Here is a 17178-nt window from a genome sequence, read left to right as displayed (position 1 = left end):
ATTGAAGTAATAGGAAAATAAGCAGAGATGTTAGGTCTAATGGTAACAGTTCCATTTGAAAAGCAGGAATTAAAGCTGGATAAATGAAAACTAAATCCATTCCAGACACTTAAAAAAAAAAAAAAAATGCACTGCAAACAATGAGGTGTATTTTGAAGTCAGCGTTGTATTAATAATGCTTCCTACCTCCTTTCCTCGATGTTTCAATGACAAGCCTGGCAGAGGCTCTCTTTATCAGACGCTGAAGCAATTTAGTTGCTGTCACATGCCCTTCTCCACACACACGTATCAGTCACACAGCCGTTTTATGTTCTTTAGCACACTTTAGTTTGTAATTAAAAATGTGGCTGGCTGCTACTAAGCAACCAAGCATGTCAGGGGTTGATTGTGTTCTGTCACCCACGGCAGAAGGAAGGGTAGAAAGCAATAATCATGTGTTCACTTTTCAGCCTTAATTGTGCTCTGGCTTCTCTGATGTGTTGTTACACACAGCAGCTCCTGAGGATGGAGACAAGACCTGCCTTTGGGGACAGCTGAGAGAGGGCCGCCAGCCAGGTTGTGGTCACCAGTATCAAAGGGTCTTGGGTGTTGGGCTCCTTCTGAGTACGTGAGCTTTTGGGACTCTTCTGGGTTCATTTCTGGTGAACTGTAGTAAGCTCGTGGCTTACCATGGGACTGGAGAGCTAAATGCCTTTGGGCCCCTAAGGATCTCTCACAAAATGTTCAAAGTAACTAAAGCAGATGTTTGTCTTGTGCCTCCTCCAGGCAGGTGGATGGGGTAGGACTCCTGCACTGAAGGACACCATTGGACAGCCCATGTTCATTTCTGGGTTATCTGATGTGAGAAGTGGCTTTTCCAGCTCCCGAAAAGGGGGAAAGCTACTCATGAGAGTACTCTGGTGGTCACCATAAGCCTGGAGAGGATCACCAGAGCTACTGCTCTGTGGTCCCAGGTCAGCTCCGAGGGGTGACTGGCACTAGGTGGGGCCTAGGTATGGGGACCTCCCCTCGGGGGTGTCACATCTCATTGTCCCTAGGCTCTGCAGACCTGGGGCTATTCCATATTCCTAAAATTGCTTGTCTTCTGTTGCACCATCAGTCTGCAGTACAGACACAACATCACTGGGAGCCTTAGGGGAGGGTGGGAAGGCCTTCCACAAACTGCTAGGCCCATGTTCTCCAGGCTCAAGAGGAAAAGAGATTCGTCGTGTGTCTCTATTCTTTACTCCAGTGTCTCAAGCACATGTACGCACACACACACACGTGCTGTGGTTAGCAATGGAATAATTAAAGTTTCCCAGTTTTAATAGCTTTTATTACTTCAGCAAAACAGAACCTAGCATGTCAGCACAACCGGCATGATACAACAAAACAAAAAATAATGCTGTAAATAATTCAAAGGCAGTTTGTTGACTGTGATTCCTTTGATTCAGCCTCCAGGGAGAAGGACAACATTGACTTTACATTTTTCAGTCACCACCTGATATCTAACTTGTTCTGTGCCTGCCAGGAGCCTGAGAGGTGTCACGGAGGCTGCTGGAGGTGATGCCTCACTGACCTGGAAGCCCTGAGGTGGGGAGGCAGCTGGAAGCCCACCCTGAGGAAGAGCCCAGGGGCTTTCTGCTGCTCCAGCCTGAAGCTCACCCTGGTTCATAGGCAACGCTTGGTGCAAATTGTACCGTTTTTGTCACACCAGCAGCTTGTAGGGGGTGTGCAGTAAAACCACTGCTGCAGATTTCAGTGGTACCATGAGGCCTGACAGCACATTGGGGTGATTGTAAGGGCTGCCAAGGGCCAGAGCCTGTCCTGTGTCACAGCAGGGCCATCTGCTGGTCTTGGGGCGGCCTGAGGCGGCCTGCAGCCGCCATGTGCTGAGAGCAAAGGCTGATAGCCGTTTCTATTTCTTGCTAATTTGAACGAACTGAGGAAACGAGAAGTACTCAGAATGCCAAAACCAACGAGGGAGATACCCCTCTGAAATATTTTACATAGCGTGGAGATTTTATGAGGTGATACCAAGATGCTTCTTCCCTGGGGTCTGTCGGCCGTATGCCTGTCGACCTGAGGGGTCCAACAAGCAGCGATGGGGAAACGCTGTGCAGTACCATGGAGATGGATGGACCAGGTGAGTGAACAAACACTGCTCACCTCCCACCTAAGGAGATGTGAGCTCACTGACACCTACAGCAGATGGTTTCGCTGCAGAGTGGTCCCTGTGTGAGCACAGTGCTGCTGTAACAAATTCCCTTCCAGCTAGGGCAACCAAAAGAGGTAAACCAGGTCAGACACCAGTGTGCTTGCTCCCTGCAGCTCTGGAGTTTTCATGGGTTCGCAGGTGCTGCTGTGTTTATCCTGTTTAAATTCAGTCCTGCCCGCTCACTTAGGATGTCGAGCAGCTCCACACACGGGCAGGACCTTGGCCAGGTCTCACGGCTCTCAGAGGGCAGCCGGCCCTTCCTCCATCGCCGTCTTGCAGTCCCTGACCCAAAGCTTGTATGCTCTTTCCAGGGTCTCCTCGCTGGTGTCATTGAAAATGTCTGTAAAATAAGACCCATAGTTAGCTGGGCATCCAGGGAAGCTTTTCACAGCTGATTCACTAGGGGGAGAGTAGCTCCTACAAACAGTTTGCAAGAGCCTGACTTGTGAGTGCGTAGAGACTGACGTTTGATGGAAACAGTCTGGATACGGATGTAAGAGGGCAACCTGGTCCCATGCATTGCTTCTGCTTTAGTGGTTTTATTATTTTGTTGTTTTTACTGTCTTATAGGTACGAATATTTCACCCAAGACAGTGGACAGTTATTATTTAGTTTTCCAGTATCAGTTCTAGGCATTCTAGGCACACTAATCCCTTTTGCCAAGGACTATTTAAGAACTATTCCCAAACATAATGAAGGAATTATTTTTTTTTTCTTATTTTTACTGTTGCTTTGTCTTCCCCAGCACTGCATTTAGACTGTTGGTTTGTGAACACATCTGCTGTGTGCACCAGGCAGTCACGCAATGCATGGGGTCTCGGTCCTTAACCGAGCTGCATCCCTGCAGGTTTGTTGAGAAATTAAGAGAGATGTAATGAGCACCAGAGCTTCAGGACACACTCTCCAGCATGTCACTGTGCCAGAATGCCTGCTGACCCATGTGTCCCCACCCTGGGGTGTCCCCAGTGCTCCTCGCTGCCATACCTGCCACGCCGAGGCCGGTGGGCAGTGGCATGCGGGGCTGCCCCCCGCTGTGCTTCAGGCGCTCCCTCAGGGCCGTCTTGATGAGGGCCCAGCTACAGCCGCCGTGCCAGACGGGCAGCTCCAGGCCCCGCATGCACTGGATGATCTGCTCCTTCTCGCCAGCGCTGAGGAGCCCCCGTGCGTGGGCCACATACGTCATGAAGGCCATGTCTATGTTCACGGCTTCGCCGTGCATCAACGACGGCAAAACCCTCTGAAACAGAGCAAGGGTAGGTGGGGAAAAGGTTTGGGTTGCCAAATAGGAAACTAGTCATTATTTTTCTAGAAGTACTTGTGACAATTAACATTCAGCTCAGTGGTAGCAGTACACATATCTTAGCATTTTGTGATTTATGGGTGGCAGAGGATGGTCTCTTTTACAAATGATTAATGGCATGCAAAATCTCCCATAGGGATCTAGAATCTAATTCTCCTCCCTTTCAAATCACTGATGAAGAGCACAATAGGATGGAGAGGAGAGCTCTGAATTTTGCATAAGATCTGGTCCTCCCCCCTCAGTCCTCAGCGGCAATTTTCCCCCAGTGATACAGGCTGTGCTCTCCTTGCCTTTTCACTGTTACAGTTTGAGCTGGTGATTTCCAGCTGGCGCTTTTCTGCACTGAAATCTAGTCACCTTTGTGCTTTGGTAATTGCCTAGCACGAAGCTGCAACAATTTCCTGAATAGGGAACACGGATGGGGGGAAATGGGGCAGGGGAAGGCGTCTTAGCCACCAGGACCAGATTGGGTGCATTGGGTGCACAAAGTTTTCATGTTGCTATATGAGCACCTCTTTTATTTATTTATTTATTTATTTATTTATTTATTTATTGAAAAAGGGTATTGCAGTATAAAGTCTGTCACTCACCATTTCTAGTTCTGGGCTTATAAGGTGACCAAAATCCACCAGTCTGTCCAGGTCGTCCTCCCAGAGGTTGGGAGCCAGCTCTTCCAGCATGGTTTCGATGGCAATCCTGGTGGTCTGCAGTGCAGCATCGCCGTGGTCAGCAGACCCACTGCAAGACTGGAACTTGGTGTCCAGCAGGTATTTCCCATGGCTCTTGAGCAGGTCAAAGAGCCCTTTGTGTTTCATGAGTGCCATCTAGGATGAAAAAACAGAAGAGGTAATTAAAGATAGCTATGTGATTCCTGTATTTGCTGGTGAAAATTGAACATTTTGATAGAGTGGACTATAGTGCTGCGTTGCGTGCTAGCAGGAGTACCTGCGTGCTTGGTACAAGGGCAAGTTCTACCTGTACAACCTGAACTAGTATTTCTGTAGCCACAGTTCTTGCCAGCATGCATATGGGACTGTGGGAACAGGGAGGATATGCTGGTTTGGTGAATATTCAGCAGCTCTCTATGAATGTGTCACGGTGCTGTCATGTGCGTTTTGGGCTATGGTAAGTGGAGATGTTTGCAAAAAGGGTGTGGAAATGGTAAAATGTCAGAGTTGTGTGGGAGCACTGCTGGGCAAGTTCCCTTGCTCCTGCACAACCTCCAGGCCATTCCAGGTCAACTCTCATCTAATTCTTGCAATTGCTCTTTGGGGAAGAGAAATTGTGAAAGTTCTGCAATACACAGAATACGGGGGTTCAGAAAGGGTTTAATGATTACAAGTATGTGATCTTTCACCCCCTGACTCTGGCATTAGACCCTCCTGCAGTGGGGAGCGGTGGCCAGCAGGTTTCCCAGTGCCTGCCAGAAACTTTCAGATATCCTGGGGACTTCCCACTGTGCAAGTACTGAAAAAACTACTGATAAACTTGTATTTAATACACTTGAATGGCTTGAAATCTACTTTATCAAAAGTTTTAAAAGCTCTTCAAGCACAGAACCATTTACCATGCACTTTCCAGGTAATTTTAGAAGTAGAATTTGTCTCGCAGGAGATTGATTGACCACACTTGACATACCCCCCGAGGTAGGTGCAAATGATCTTGCAGATTATTAATCCCCAGTATAATGAGCCTGGAATTGTCTGCCAGCAGCTCATGTAAGTGTGCTATGGATCTTTCTCTTCCTTCCATGGTTGTACATCTGTGTCTGGCCTTGAGTTGTGGTGTTTACTCTGCAGAGTCAGCAGTAGGCACTGTGTGTGTAAGGGATATTCTGACAAATTTGGCAGCTGTAAAAACTTATGTGTAGACTCAGTGAGAGTTAGAAGTCCTCATGCAGCCTTAGTGACCCACCCTCGTGTCCATAATGCTGTGGGTGCTGATGGACACCTTACCAATACTTAACGTTTAAAAACTGCAGAAGCAAAATCTCCTACCTTTAAAATTTCGCCGAGGCCGTTGGAGATGTGTCGCCGAGGGATGCTCTGAATGAAGGACCTGTCCAGGAAGCTAGCTACTGGGGGAGTGTAGCCCCCGAGCTTGTTCTTGCACTGGAGGAAATTCACCCCGGTCTTTGCTCCCACGCTGGCATCAACGTAGGAGAGGAGGGTGGTTGGGACGCGAATGTAAGGCGTGCGTCTCCTGTAGAGGGACGCAGCCAGTCCCACGATGTCCAGGCAGACGCCACCTCCGATGGCGATGATGGGCTCCGTTCGCCTGTCGATGCTGAAGTTCTGCACTTCTTGCAGGATGTTCAAGACCAGGTCCATGGATTTCGTTTCTTCGGTGGTCGGCAGGGCGAGGATTTTGTGCTGAACGTCATTCTCTTCAAAGTACTGCCTGACTTTGGAGCCGTAAAGTTCATCAACTACTTCATCTATGACAATGAAGCGCCTCAGCCTCTTTTTGCTGCCAGTGGCTACCTCGATCTGCTGGGGGTCAGTGATGTGACCCCAGAGGAGAGTGGTGTTAGAGGGATCGAGAATATCGAATGTTTCTACCACTTTGTAGCAAAAATAGATGGGAGCTTCGATTGTCCAGGAAATCCCACTCTTGGAGACGCATTCACCTCTGGGAGGGATCAGAAAACATGCTTTGTAATCATTATCCTCCTCTTTTGTACTCTGCACATCTGGACTTGTTCCCCACCCCCAGCCACCTCCTTAAACGTGTGGGGTCTGTGCCTGTGTGCTGCAAAGGTGCAGGGCTGCCAACTTCTTGGTGAAAAGCCAACAGGCTGAACTTCTGCATGGCAATGATAATACAGAACTAGAAGGGCTGGAGAAATAAATCATTTCCCTTCCAGTTTACCCATTTGTCAAAGCAGCAGAAAACCCCAAACCAATAATTTTGGTTTCCTAGAAGGTAGTGGGGAGGTGATTCTCAAATTTTTCAAAGAGTTCGTGAAGGAATCATCCTCTCCCTTGTAGATTTGGTGATAAGAGTTGATTTATTCCTGTCTACCTACCCCCACCCCCACATATATGCAGAACTCCAAACAAAATAGCATCTCCTGTATGTCTATAAGAGTGGATCAACTTATCTCAAAATAAATATGATAGGAATAGGAAATACACCCAGGTAGGGACAGAAAGGGCCTTGGGAGTTGAGTAAGATTTCCATACCAGCGGGTGGATGGATAAAAATCCTATGAAATTAACATGCAGTATCTATTGGTAACAGTGAAGAACATCGCCCTGAAACCTAGATATTACTTCTGCTGCTGGGAAGAGGGAGCATGGGGAAAAGTTAAGTAAAAATGTTTTAGTTTGTTGTGAATCAGGAATGGACATGGAAAGGAAAAGGAGGAATAAAAAAGGAAAGAATGAAACCACAAAGTATATTTTATGAGACCTCATCTTAAGCTGCAGTTGGATAAAAATCAAAAGTTTCTGTGAATATTTGGTTTGTTTTTTGAATGAGTTGATGGCTCGTTGGATAACCAGGTTTCTCTACATGCCCAATTTCTTTCCACATGCCTGACCTTCCCCTTAGAGGTCTAATAGGCGTGTCTCTGCTTTTTTTGACACCAAATTGCCTCTAAATCTGGTCCTAACTTTAGGTGTTGAAGAAAAATAGTGAAGATTTATAGAGTTAGACCTTCCAAAAAGTTTCTTCTGGACTTTTAAAATAGAGTATTACTAAAAACATCATCATGTACATTTTAATGCAGCACACATATACCTCAATGCTGTAACTTCACAATATTTGCATCCATCTCTAGCACATGACCCTTAAGAGACAGGACCATTTTGAGTATTACTTGGGGGAATTGGCTTTGAGTGGCAAAACTAGCACCCGTTTCAGCCCCTCTGCTCTATGAAAATAGCAGAGAATTTGCAGCTGAGCATCCCCTTGTTGGAGAATATCTCAGTCAGGGAGTTTTATGGGTGTGCTCTGGCCCATCGTTCATCCTGCTGTAGACTGAGATGCAGCAGACTGCCTTGGGTCTACTGAAGCCCTGTTCTACCTCCTGCAGCTCTGTCTGGTAAATGCTCGCACACAGCTGCTCATCCTTCTTCTCTGACCTGCCTGGGAAAAGGGTTAGGCTTGAAGAAATTAAAATCTGAACTTTGCAAATACAAGAAAAATTGTGACCTGTAAAATACAGCCATATTAAGGAAGACCTGCAACACAAATGGGGCTGCATGCTCTAGGAAAGGAGCCTCCTGTAAGTAAAGGATCTCTGACTGGAGTGATTTAATACCAGCAAAGAGCTGCATATATTTCTGGGGGAAAAGCAGTCTCTGACCTCAGCCTTAGGTGACTTCTACAGTTTCAGAGATGCATTTTGGTTTTGCTCCTGTCCCTGACTTTCACTGACGTGTTTATTTTTCCCATCCCAGTTACCTACAGCTGCCTTCTCGCAAGCCTCCATATGAGCTTTTGCACACAAAGATTTCATGTACAAATTGGAGTGGGAAGACAATCGCAGCCTTCAGGAGTACCCACGTAAGTTGTTCAGTACTTTAAAGAACCTTTCCATCTACAGAAATTCGACAGCGGATAAAATGGCCTCAGTAACTGAGCCAATTCATGCCAAGAATGGCACTTGTTTTGAAGCCCTTTCCATACTGGTGTAAGCTTAGTGATGGATTTCAGCTGCAGTGGCTCACAGAGGGTTTGTCTGAAACGCATCCCACCAGGGTGACCACGCTCTTTGGCTGGCACCAAACAAGCAACAGGGTCTCCTATACTTACATTTTGGCTTCAGAGAGAGTTATCTTGTCCTCACAGTCAGAAAGGGCTTCTCCTTTCTTGATCCTGCACCACGTGCTCTTGACTCGGACCAACTGGAAGTCTGTGTGCTGGGGCTCCTCGGGCATAGTGGCCGGGGGCACTGGAGCAAAGCCCTCTTCTGACACTGGCATGTTTCCAGAAAGGAAAATCTCCTCGTGAAGAGAGCTCATGGAGCTGGCTGCCGCTCAGGTGCTTTTTAAAGTCTCCAGGTGACCAGGTGTTGGAAGGGGAGGTGGCGAGGAGACCAGTTACAAAACTGGGGTTATCTAATGAGGACGCGGGCGAGGGGTGATAGGAGCGTTTGGAGACATGTGCGGGCACCAGGCTGGGCTTGTATAATCAGCCAGTTTTATAATGCCTAGGAAGTACAATAGGAGTGCATGAATTAACACCCAACATGATGCCCTACAGCAAATTTAAAGTTATGAAAACAATTTCTGTGATTCTCAGTGCTCCTCAGGAACCTCCTTTGCTGCACAGAGATTGGGCTGGGGCTCTGAGATGCCTTTATGGCAGTGCAACAGGAGCAGGAGTACGGGGACACATTCAGCACTGGCTGCTCTGGGCTCACATTCCCAGCATTGCATTGAGAGACGGAATGATTCTTTTTGTTGCTTCCAGATTTTATTGTAGGTCTTAAAAAATAATCAGCGAGAGTTTGTCCCTTGAAAGGCCGTTTGGCTGGGGTGTGAGATGAGTTTTGATTAGTTTGCCCAGCTTCCCATGGGTCTGTAAATGCCAAAGTTTCCCTACAAAGGAGCCATTTGAAAGTCAGCAATGTGGACTAGGTACCAGGATCTGTTCTCTTCCTTATGATCTCACAGATGGGCTCAGCCCACCACACCAAACGCTCCCTTGACGTAGCTCTCTGCGCCAAGCACAGGGGAAGGTCTTTGGTTTCGCCAGCAGGGCCTGAAGGTACTACTCTGTCCTTGCCTTCTCCTTTGCCATTTCTCTGAAAGCTGCCCTTGTTCAGGAACAAAGATCAAGATAACTGAAAACAGGCATAAAAGCAGAGGTTGGGAAATGTTGTTCCACAAGAGACAAGTGCTAGCATTCAAGGCTTAGTTGCAGCCAAACCCATCTAGGAACCTAGATTTATCTAAGAGTTCATTTTGGGAAAAAGCTACAGGAATAAACGCCTCTAAAGCCACGCAGGGCTGTCCTGGGATGGCAGTAATGCCTAACATCCAGCTCTTGCTGCTCCGTCTCCAGATGGCAAAGCACTTTCTGGAGGACAGACTGTTATCCCCATCTTACAGAGGAGGAGACGGAGTCACCAAAAGAGGAGCAACTTGCCCAAAGTCACCTCCAAAGCTAGTGGAGGGAGGATTAGGTGGCATATTAAAGCTCTTAGCCTGCTCACCAAATACTCATCTGAAATTTTAACTCCCAATCCAAACACAATTTGCATTGTTTTCCACGGGGGCCACAGGTCTAATACATGTACAGCTGGTTGTTTACTAACTTACAAACTGGAATAATCTTAGGTATGCAGTGAGTTTGGTCCTCATCTTGTTTGTTTTGATTAATAGCAATCTACTGAGTGTTGGGACTTACTTTGTTTGCTTTTCTTTTACTCTTTTGTGCTGACATTTGCTTATTTTCCGTTTATACTTTCCATTCTATTTTGGGGGCAGCGGAATATCTTTTAATGCATTTCAGAGGATGACAAACTGACTTTCCAATCTCCATCTGTTTGTCCCGGCCAAAGACTGCCACCCCTCGAGCAGCAGCCTGCCAGCAGGATGGACTTGGGCATGGGTTGTGGTTCTCCAGGCAGGACATGCACGGCCGCAGCCGTGGGCTGTGCTGCCCTCACTTGGTGCTCTCCTGGAAAGCATTCCTGACCCCACAGTGCTGTGTGGGGCATCCTCGTGTCCGTGGACCACTTTTAAATAAGCTGGGCTTCAAAGTCCTGGGGCTCCACACCTGGCGGCTCAGCCGGGACGTGTCTTCTGTGCTATGTAAAGAGGAGGTTATGAAAGGGCTGATTAGCTCAGAGAGCCAGCAGCTTCCCAAGGTCCGGATGTGAATATTGCTCTTACATAAAGTGCAGGCACCGAAAATCGTTTTTGATTTTTCCCCCCCATTTCTCACATCAGACACTGTTTGATCTCACCGCTGCCCGCGCCCTGGGTGGGGGCCAGCAGCAGCAGCTGGCACGGGCACAGCCCCAGCCTGGGGCCACCCTCTCCGTGCAGCCTCTCCCGGGGCTGGGGCTCTGCCCGGTCCTCGTGTGCCACACTGCATCGTGCTGGGAAGCAGGACCCCTCGCCAGACACCCGAGCACCGCCGTGCTATGGCCAGCAACCCCACAGCAGCATCCTCTGGGTTGGGAACAAGAGGCAACATGCGTTATCTTGCAGGTAACCTCCCCACTCCGGGCTTGAAGCCATGCTCTGCAAATGTTTTTTTAAGCTTTTGCTGCTTGGAAAGATTAAATCCAAGCTGCAGGCAAGAGCTGCTGGGTGCAGGGCTGCAGACCACGGCTGCCCTCTGATGACCCCAGCAGGGACTGGGGAGAGGCTTTCAGCTGATGGGCAACACTGTGTGGTGGCCAGGGTGGCACTCGGTCTGGGTGTGCCAAAGGGTGTGGGTGTCCTGAGAGAGCAAAAAGGCTCAGGGTCCAGCTGGGGAGCTTGGCAGAAAGGAGCAGAGGGGGGATGTGAGGGGAGAGGGGCTTGGGGCTGAGCAGATGAGGTGGGTCTGCAGGAACCCAGCGTGGAGGGAGGAGAACGCTCCTGGGAGAAAGGAATGGGCTGAACAGAGGACGTTGCAGTGCCAGGAAGGTATCTGGCTGTGAGTAATTCGGGATGCTTGTTTTACACGAGTTTTTTTCTGCAGCCTTAGCCTCTGAGCTTGCTGTGAGAGCTGCGTATGCCTGGCGTGGTGCACACAGCGAGATGCTTGCTGCCCCTTTTGGCTGTTTTCTAAAATCAACAACTGCGCGTGGGAATCTGGGCTGCTCTGAATGCGGAGACTTTGTTCTCTCGCAGCCGGATCTGAAACCCATCGAAGCTGTCAGAAGGCTCCCCTCAGTGCCTCAGGCTTTGGATCCAACTGTCAGCGTGTACCCCTGCCCACACAGCACCCTGCATTGTACATGCAAATAAAGGAATTCCTTGCATGTCCCCTGCTGGTGACTGCAGAAGCTCCCTGCTGCGGGTGCTCAGCTTGTCCACCTCTTTTTTACAGAAAATGTGTAGCTGCTGTGGGTTTCCTTGCTGTCCCCTGGAGCTCAGGCAGAGTTCAGCACCTTGGCTCCTGCTCCTGCAGCCTCCCTGCACCAGCTGCTTCCTCTCCCTCCTCCTCATCCTCCTGCTCCATCCCAAAGCCACCACCTCTGAGGTGTGTTCACACGCTGAGACAAAGCGGTGAGCATCGTGCTAAGCTGTTACGGCTGCCCGAGGGGCCTTGGTAAATAGGACAGCTGGAGCTGGTTGGGAAGATTTGATTAGACTTCTGATTCCAAAGGTTTCATGAGATTTCCTGGTGTTTAGTGCTAAGCATCTCCTGCCAAAGTGCTCGGCTCCCAAGGTGGTCGGTGGAGCAGCTTCAGTGCTCTGCCTCGGAGAGCAGCTTTGGAAGCCAAAGCTGGGGCTCCAGAATTGATCTAGAGACTGGAAGGTGACGTGAGGATGGCCCCAAATGTGAAGTAGCAGGATTTTTTTCTTCTTTCCTATATGCATGAAAAAGATGATGCTCAATTAGATGGGAAGGGGAAAGCCACGTCTGTTCATAGACAGAGCCATGGGGAGGCAACCAGGCAACATAATTTAGTGCTTAGGGCGGTTCAGCTGCTTTCCTAGGGTTGTGCAAAACCATGAAGATGAGAGGCTTTTCCCAGAGATAAACAGGGGAAAAACAAACAAACAAACAAACAAACAAAAAAAGTAGTTGCATAAATTTTCCTTCAGTTTAGTGCTCAGAGCCCTGAATGCAGCCTGGCCGAAACTGGCAGGCAGCCCCGGGCTCTGCTCTGACTTGTGGGACCCTTGTGTAAAGGAAGGCAATTCTGACCTCTGCCGTTGGCCCAAAGCATCATCTGGGCTGTAAAAAAAAAAAAAAAAAAAAGAAAAAAAAGGCAAAAAACCCAACCACAGACATTGCTTCTTGATTGTATAACCCCAGTGTGGAGTTGATTTTGGCACGTGCCCTGCGTGTTCCCTCTCTCTGGTAGCAGTCCTGGCGCTCGCAGGGGTGTCATAACAGGTTACAAAACAGCTGGAGGTATCTCTTCCCCCCTCGCTGAGTGGCAGGGCATCCTTGTCTGTTACTCATCCAGGAGTACAACGTGTTTATTACTAAAATCCGACATGGATTATAAGCATGTTTCTTTTTTTTTTTTTTTTTTTTTTTTTTTTTTCTTTCCCCCACTACATTAGCAAAAAGCCCCAGTGCTTGGCAGGGCGGATGATGGAAGAGGCAGCTCCTGGCATCTGGCACCCTGCAGGCACGCGGGGCGAGCCCCAGAGGCTGGGGAGGTGGTGGGAACGTTACCAAAAGGCACGGCGCTGTCGCACGACACATAGCTGGGCTGAGGGGTCTGCTGATGAGTGGCATTTTGAGCAGATAGGAAAGAAATGGAAAAGAGAGAAGTCAGAGGCATGCATCTATCTCCATTTTGGAGTCTGATCCTTTAACGATCTGATTGAAAGCAGTTCCTAAAATCTGCTGTTGCATTTGCCTTCGTGCAGCATTTTAAAACAGCAGTGGGCTGTGGGGGTTACAGACGTGAGGGGATGCTCTGATGTCCCCTGTGGCTTCACACTGAGGCTCTGCCAGGAGGCTGTGGGGTGGCTGTGTGCCTTGTGCCATGTCCCACCAAAACCCATCCTGGGTTAGGGACACGGTGCCTGCAGCAGCAGCCCCACACGGTCAGAGCTTTGCTCCACAGCTGCTGGGCTAGCCCGGGCCAGTCCTCCAGAAGAAGCATGTCCTTGGTTGTAACTCTTCAGCACTTGGTTTTCAGCTTTTTTTTTTTTAATCATGGGGAGTAAAATCCTGCCTGGGGCAGCCTGCTCCACCCCGGTGTACTCACTGCCTGCTAGCCTTGTGTCCCCAATCTGCCCTAGCAGGAGCTTTCATAACGAACATGTGCTCTTGCAGTTGAGGAGTGAGAGAGGTTTTCTGACCCACATCTTGCTCTGTATGGCTACACTTCACCAGGACCCATCACTGCCTTGCTGCCACATGCTGCTGTGGGTTTTCTGGTGTCTCAGAGCCATGGACAGCATTGTTTTTGTCCCTACATCAGGCTGGTCTTGATCCTGGAGATGTTTCCCCAGCCTTTGAAATGCTGATCTGTTGTTGTGCTGTGCATCGTTGTTTCTCTCTATCTGAATAATTAGCTTTTAGGGTGTGAAAAGATGCTGCTGGGTTCAAGCATCGTTAGCTGTCTGTGTCTTGAGAAACCAGGGCTCAGGGCGTGGTGTGCCCGCCACAAGCTGCTGTGGAAGGTTGAAGGCAAGGGGGTTAAGAGATTGCTTCCCTGCCAGGGTGTTTCCTGCATCACCTACATAAAATAATTTATTGTAGAGTATCTTGATTTCACGCCATCATGGATAGGGCACTAGAAACTTTTATTTGTATATTTTTCAGTTCGTCTGCCTTAGGACAGGTGTAGTTTTATTCTGGGCACGAGCACCGCAGGTTGTTCCACAGCAGGCACGGGCACCCCCTTGGCACGCGGCGGGGGCGCTCCCTCCTCCCTGCCAAGCTGGAGCTGCCCTGGCCTGGCAGGAGCTGGTGCTTCGGCAAGGGCGGTCTGAGAAGTGCCACGAGTTCTCCAAGAAAAACATAACCTGGAGGAGTCGGTTTCACGTGCAGCTGTTCCGTGTTCGACGTTTGCCTCAGTGCCTCAGAAATGAAAAACTCGTGTTTTTGAAATATTTTTTTTCCCTCTCAGAAAAGGATCAGCAGTGGGTACAAAAGGGAGAATGCAGAAGAGAGAAATGAATTAGAAGTATTTATGTTTTCTCAGTTTGAAAAAAATCCCATGATTGTTTTCATATTCCTTGAAAAACCCGTACTTTACATGAAAAAAAGCATTTTTGGGGGGATGTCTAACTTTCTGCTGATTTGAACAGTTATGAAATCATTGCCTTTTTTTTTTTTTCCCATTTCAGAAACGCCAGCTGGACTCATTGCTGAGAACCTCCTCAAAGCCCAAGAAATAGCCCTCAATGACTCTCGTGTTCCCGCACAGCTCAAGAATTACTTACAGAAAGCTCTTGATGTTGCTGTTGGGCTAGATGCTTACCCGGATGTGATGGTAGCTTCAAAGAGGTACGGATCCCGTCTGTAACCTCGTGCTTTGCTCCTGTGATCGCACAGACACATTCCTAGCCTGCCTGCTCAGGATGTGCCACATCGTGGGGGACAGAGGAAGGCAGAGGAGTGAGAGCTGCTGGCACCTAAATATATATATATATATATACACGTGTAAATATATATATGTATTACTGGTGCACACATGGACGTGTGTGTCTGAGGGCACCCAAGGCCTGGAGGAGAGGAGGTGTGAACAAACAGTCTAGCTCTACATTTTGAGAGGTGTTTCACCAGACGAGTGCTAACTGTGGCAACGTCTGTGTTGCACCGAATTCTTGGGAAAATGAGCAAGCCAGCCTCCACACGGGGCTGGCTGGAAATCTCAGGGATTGAACCCCTGGGTCGAACCGGTACTGGGATAAATAAAGGATGAAGGAAACCTGCATCAGGAGCTCTGGATCCGCCCTATAATAACGGTCTTTAAATGCAGCTTTTATCTCCAAGTGCTCAACAAACATTAATTAATCTGCTAACTAAATTACTCTGGTAACTAAACTAATTAATTAAACTAATTTAAGGTATCATTAATTCAGAAGTCCAACTGATACCCTCATTATTCTTTTTTTTTTTTTTTTTTGCTACAGTATATTACCCAGCCATGTGGGGTCTGCTAAACAATTCCCATTTATCAGTGTACATTTTGATATGTGGAAAAAGCCAGTTCTGCCTCAAATTGACAATGTGTAAACTGTTCCAGGCTGCAGAGTACGGGGAGGCTGAGCGTTCGTTCTGTTGCTGAAATAATAGCTGATAGTTGTTTGACTTACGCTTGCTGTATGATAATAGCTATACATTATCTTATTAAAGTTGTTAAAGCATTTGTGAGGGGCAGAAAAGAGGTTATATGAAATGTTCTACTCTTTAAGTCTTGGATTATCTGAGTGTGGCTGACACGGGTTATGAATTCTTTCTCATTTTACTGGTGAGTGGTGGGGGGAGAAGAGGGAGAGGAAATAAAAAGCTCAAATGACTCTAAATTCTGGCCTGCAGAACTATCACCAGCCATTTCTGGTGGTTACTTTCCTCGGATACGGTGATCTAATCTGTCTGGAGGCTATGGACTTCTTCCAGTCATCTATTTATTTCCCCCTGTAATAAGCAGTATCTCACTTCAGCCAGACTTGTCTCAGGCTTGGGTGCTGTGAAATAGCATCTGGAGGTACCATGCTTTTCTTGGCAGTTTGGGAGGAAAAGAGGTTTTTTATTTTTGTCTTACAGAAAATTCAAGATTTTTCATCTCTAGCCCCATTCTGCAATGAACACTTTTTTTTTTTGTTGTTGTTGGAAAAAAAAAAAACACACAAAACCAAACAAAAAACAGCCAGGGAAGCTGGAGCTGTTTACTCTGAAACAGCAAATGGACTTCTGCTTTGGACCAACTGGAAATGGGAAAGATTTGTGTGTGAACAGTGGGGAACACTCATCCTTGGCCCCACAGTCTCTTCTTGCCAAGCCCTTATGGCTGCTGCATTTGCCAGTATCGAAATGGGCTCAGGATCTGGGGGCCATGGCCAGGCTACTTTTGCTCATTATAAATCCAGGGGCTCCTGGGATTGTAATTCAGTGATATTTGTGATGCCTCTGGGCTGATTTTTCATGCTCATGCATGGGGATACTTTTTCCAGGAGTTTTCTCTTTGTTGCTGTTTTTTCTGTGAGATATTCAGATTTTGGTTGTTACTCTAATGTTGAAATTTCTTCCTTTTTCCAGAAAAATGGCACCTGGCCATGACTCAGGAGATGCTGGAGGAGCCAAAACTGGAGTTGGGCTGCAGCAAGAGCACACTTCTAGCTGTTTGAATGGCAAGTTGCTCAAACAAAATGATAAAATTGCATCTGATTGTTCTAAATGAAGTCCATCATATGCTGGTCCATCTTAGTGGGGATAGGATGGATGCTATGGAAATACTCAGAAGATGTGGAAAATTATTTTTAAAAGCGGGATGGGATCTTCTTGCATGAATTCTCATTTTGCATGAATTTTTGTACTTCCCTTCCCATGCCTTTGTGCCCATGCCACACATGGCTGTGTGTGCTTTGTGCTCTTTGTCTCTCTAATTCATGGTACTGGCCCCATCTCTTACAGAGCAGTAACAAAATCCTTGTCTTCACTGCAGGAAGGAGGAAACTGTGTTGGTTTTGGTTTGGTGCTGCCTGGTAGGGGTTACATGCTTTAGCAATGGAGGTGGTCTGTGGCCGAGCACTGTATCTTTTTGAGTAGCAATACTTAGCCCTGGATTCCAATATAAAGCTTATTATACTAAATCTATTCCTAGATTCATTCTTCCCAGATGTTCCCATCTTTTGAGTAATATATCATCGCAGTGAAGTACTCTTATAATGTATTACACTAATACATTGTTCGAAGGACACCACTGATGATAAATTTCTTAAATGATGGTGCTGTCTAGGGATAATGACTCTAAGAGCAAATGCAAGGTAATGTAGTGATTTTTTTAAACCAGGTTCCAGAAAGAATATGGAGACATCTTAAAACCATTTTCATATGGGGGGAATGTTAAAATATGCAATATTTCAAGCACTAT

General features: G+C 47.6%; 2 protein-coding genes across 2 annotated transcripts; one reads left to right on the top strand and one right to left on the bottom strand.

Annotated features, from left to right (window-relative positions):
• Positions 1–1881: 1881 nt before the first annotated feature.
• LOC311442070 (uncharacterized protein) lies at positions 1882–16485 on the top strand (the record flags this gene model as incomplete). The annotated part of the gene is made up of 3 exons (XM_084530836.1): positions 1882–2125; positions 14429–14588; positions 16344–16485. The coding sequence occupies exons 1-3, from the start codon at positions 2050–2052 to the stop codon at positions 16483–16485; spliced, it is 378 nt and encodes a 125-aa protein (XP_084386962.1). The 5' UTR covers positions 1882–2049.
• LOC311442407 (2-epi-5-epi-valiolone synthase-like) lies at positions 2437–8428 on the bottom strand (the record flags this gene model as incomplete). The annotated part of the gene is made up of 5 exons (XM_084531565.1): positions 2437–2537; positions 3182–3434; positions 4088–4321; positions 5495–6128; positions 8259–8428. The coding sequence occupies 5 exons, from the start codon at positions 8426–8428 to the stop codon at positions 2437–2439; spliced, it is 1392 nt and encodes a 463-aa protein (XP_084387691.1).
• Positions 16486–17178: the final 693 nt, after the last annotated feature.

This window comes from Aythya ferina (assembly GCF_964211825.1).
Source record: "Aythya ferina genome assembly, chromosome: 10".
Classification (NCBI taxonomy): Eukaryota; Metazoa; Chordata; class Aves; order Anseriformes; family Anatidae; genus Aythya; species Aythya ferina.
Note: the sequence above shows the minus strand (reverse complement) of the source record. Positions and strands in the feature narration are given on the sequence as shown.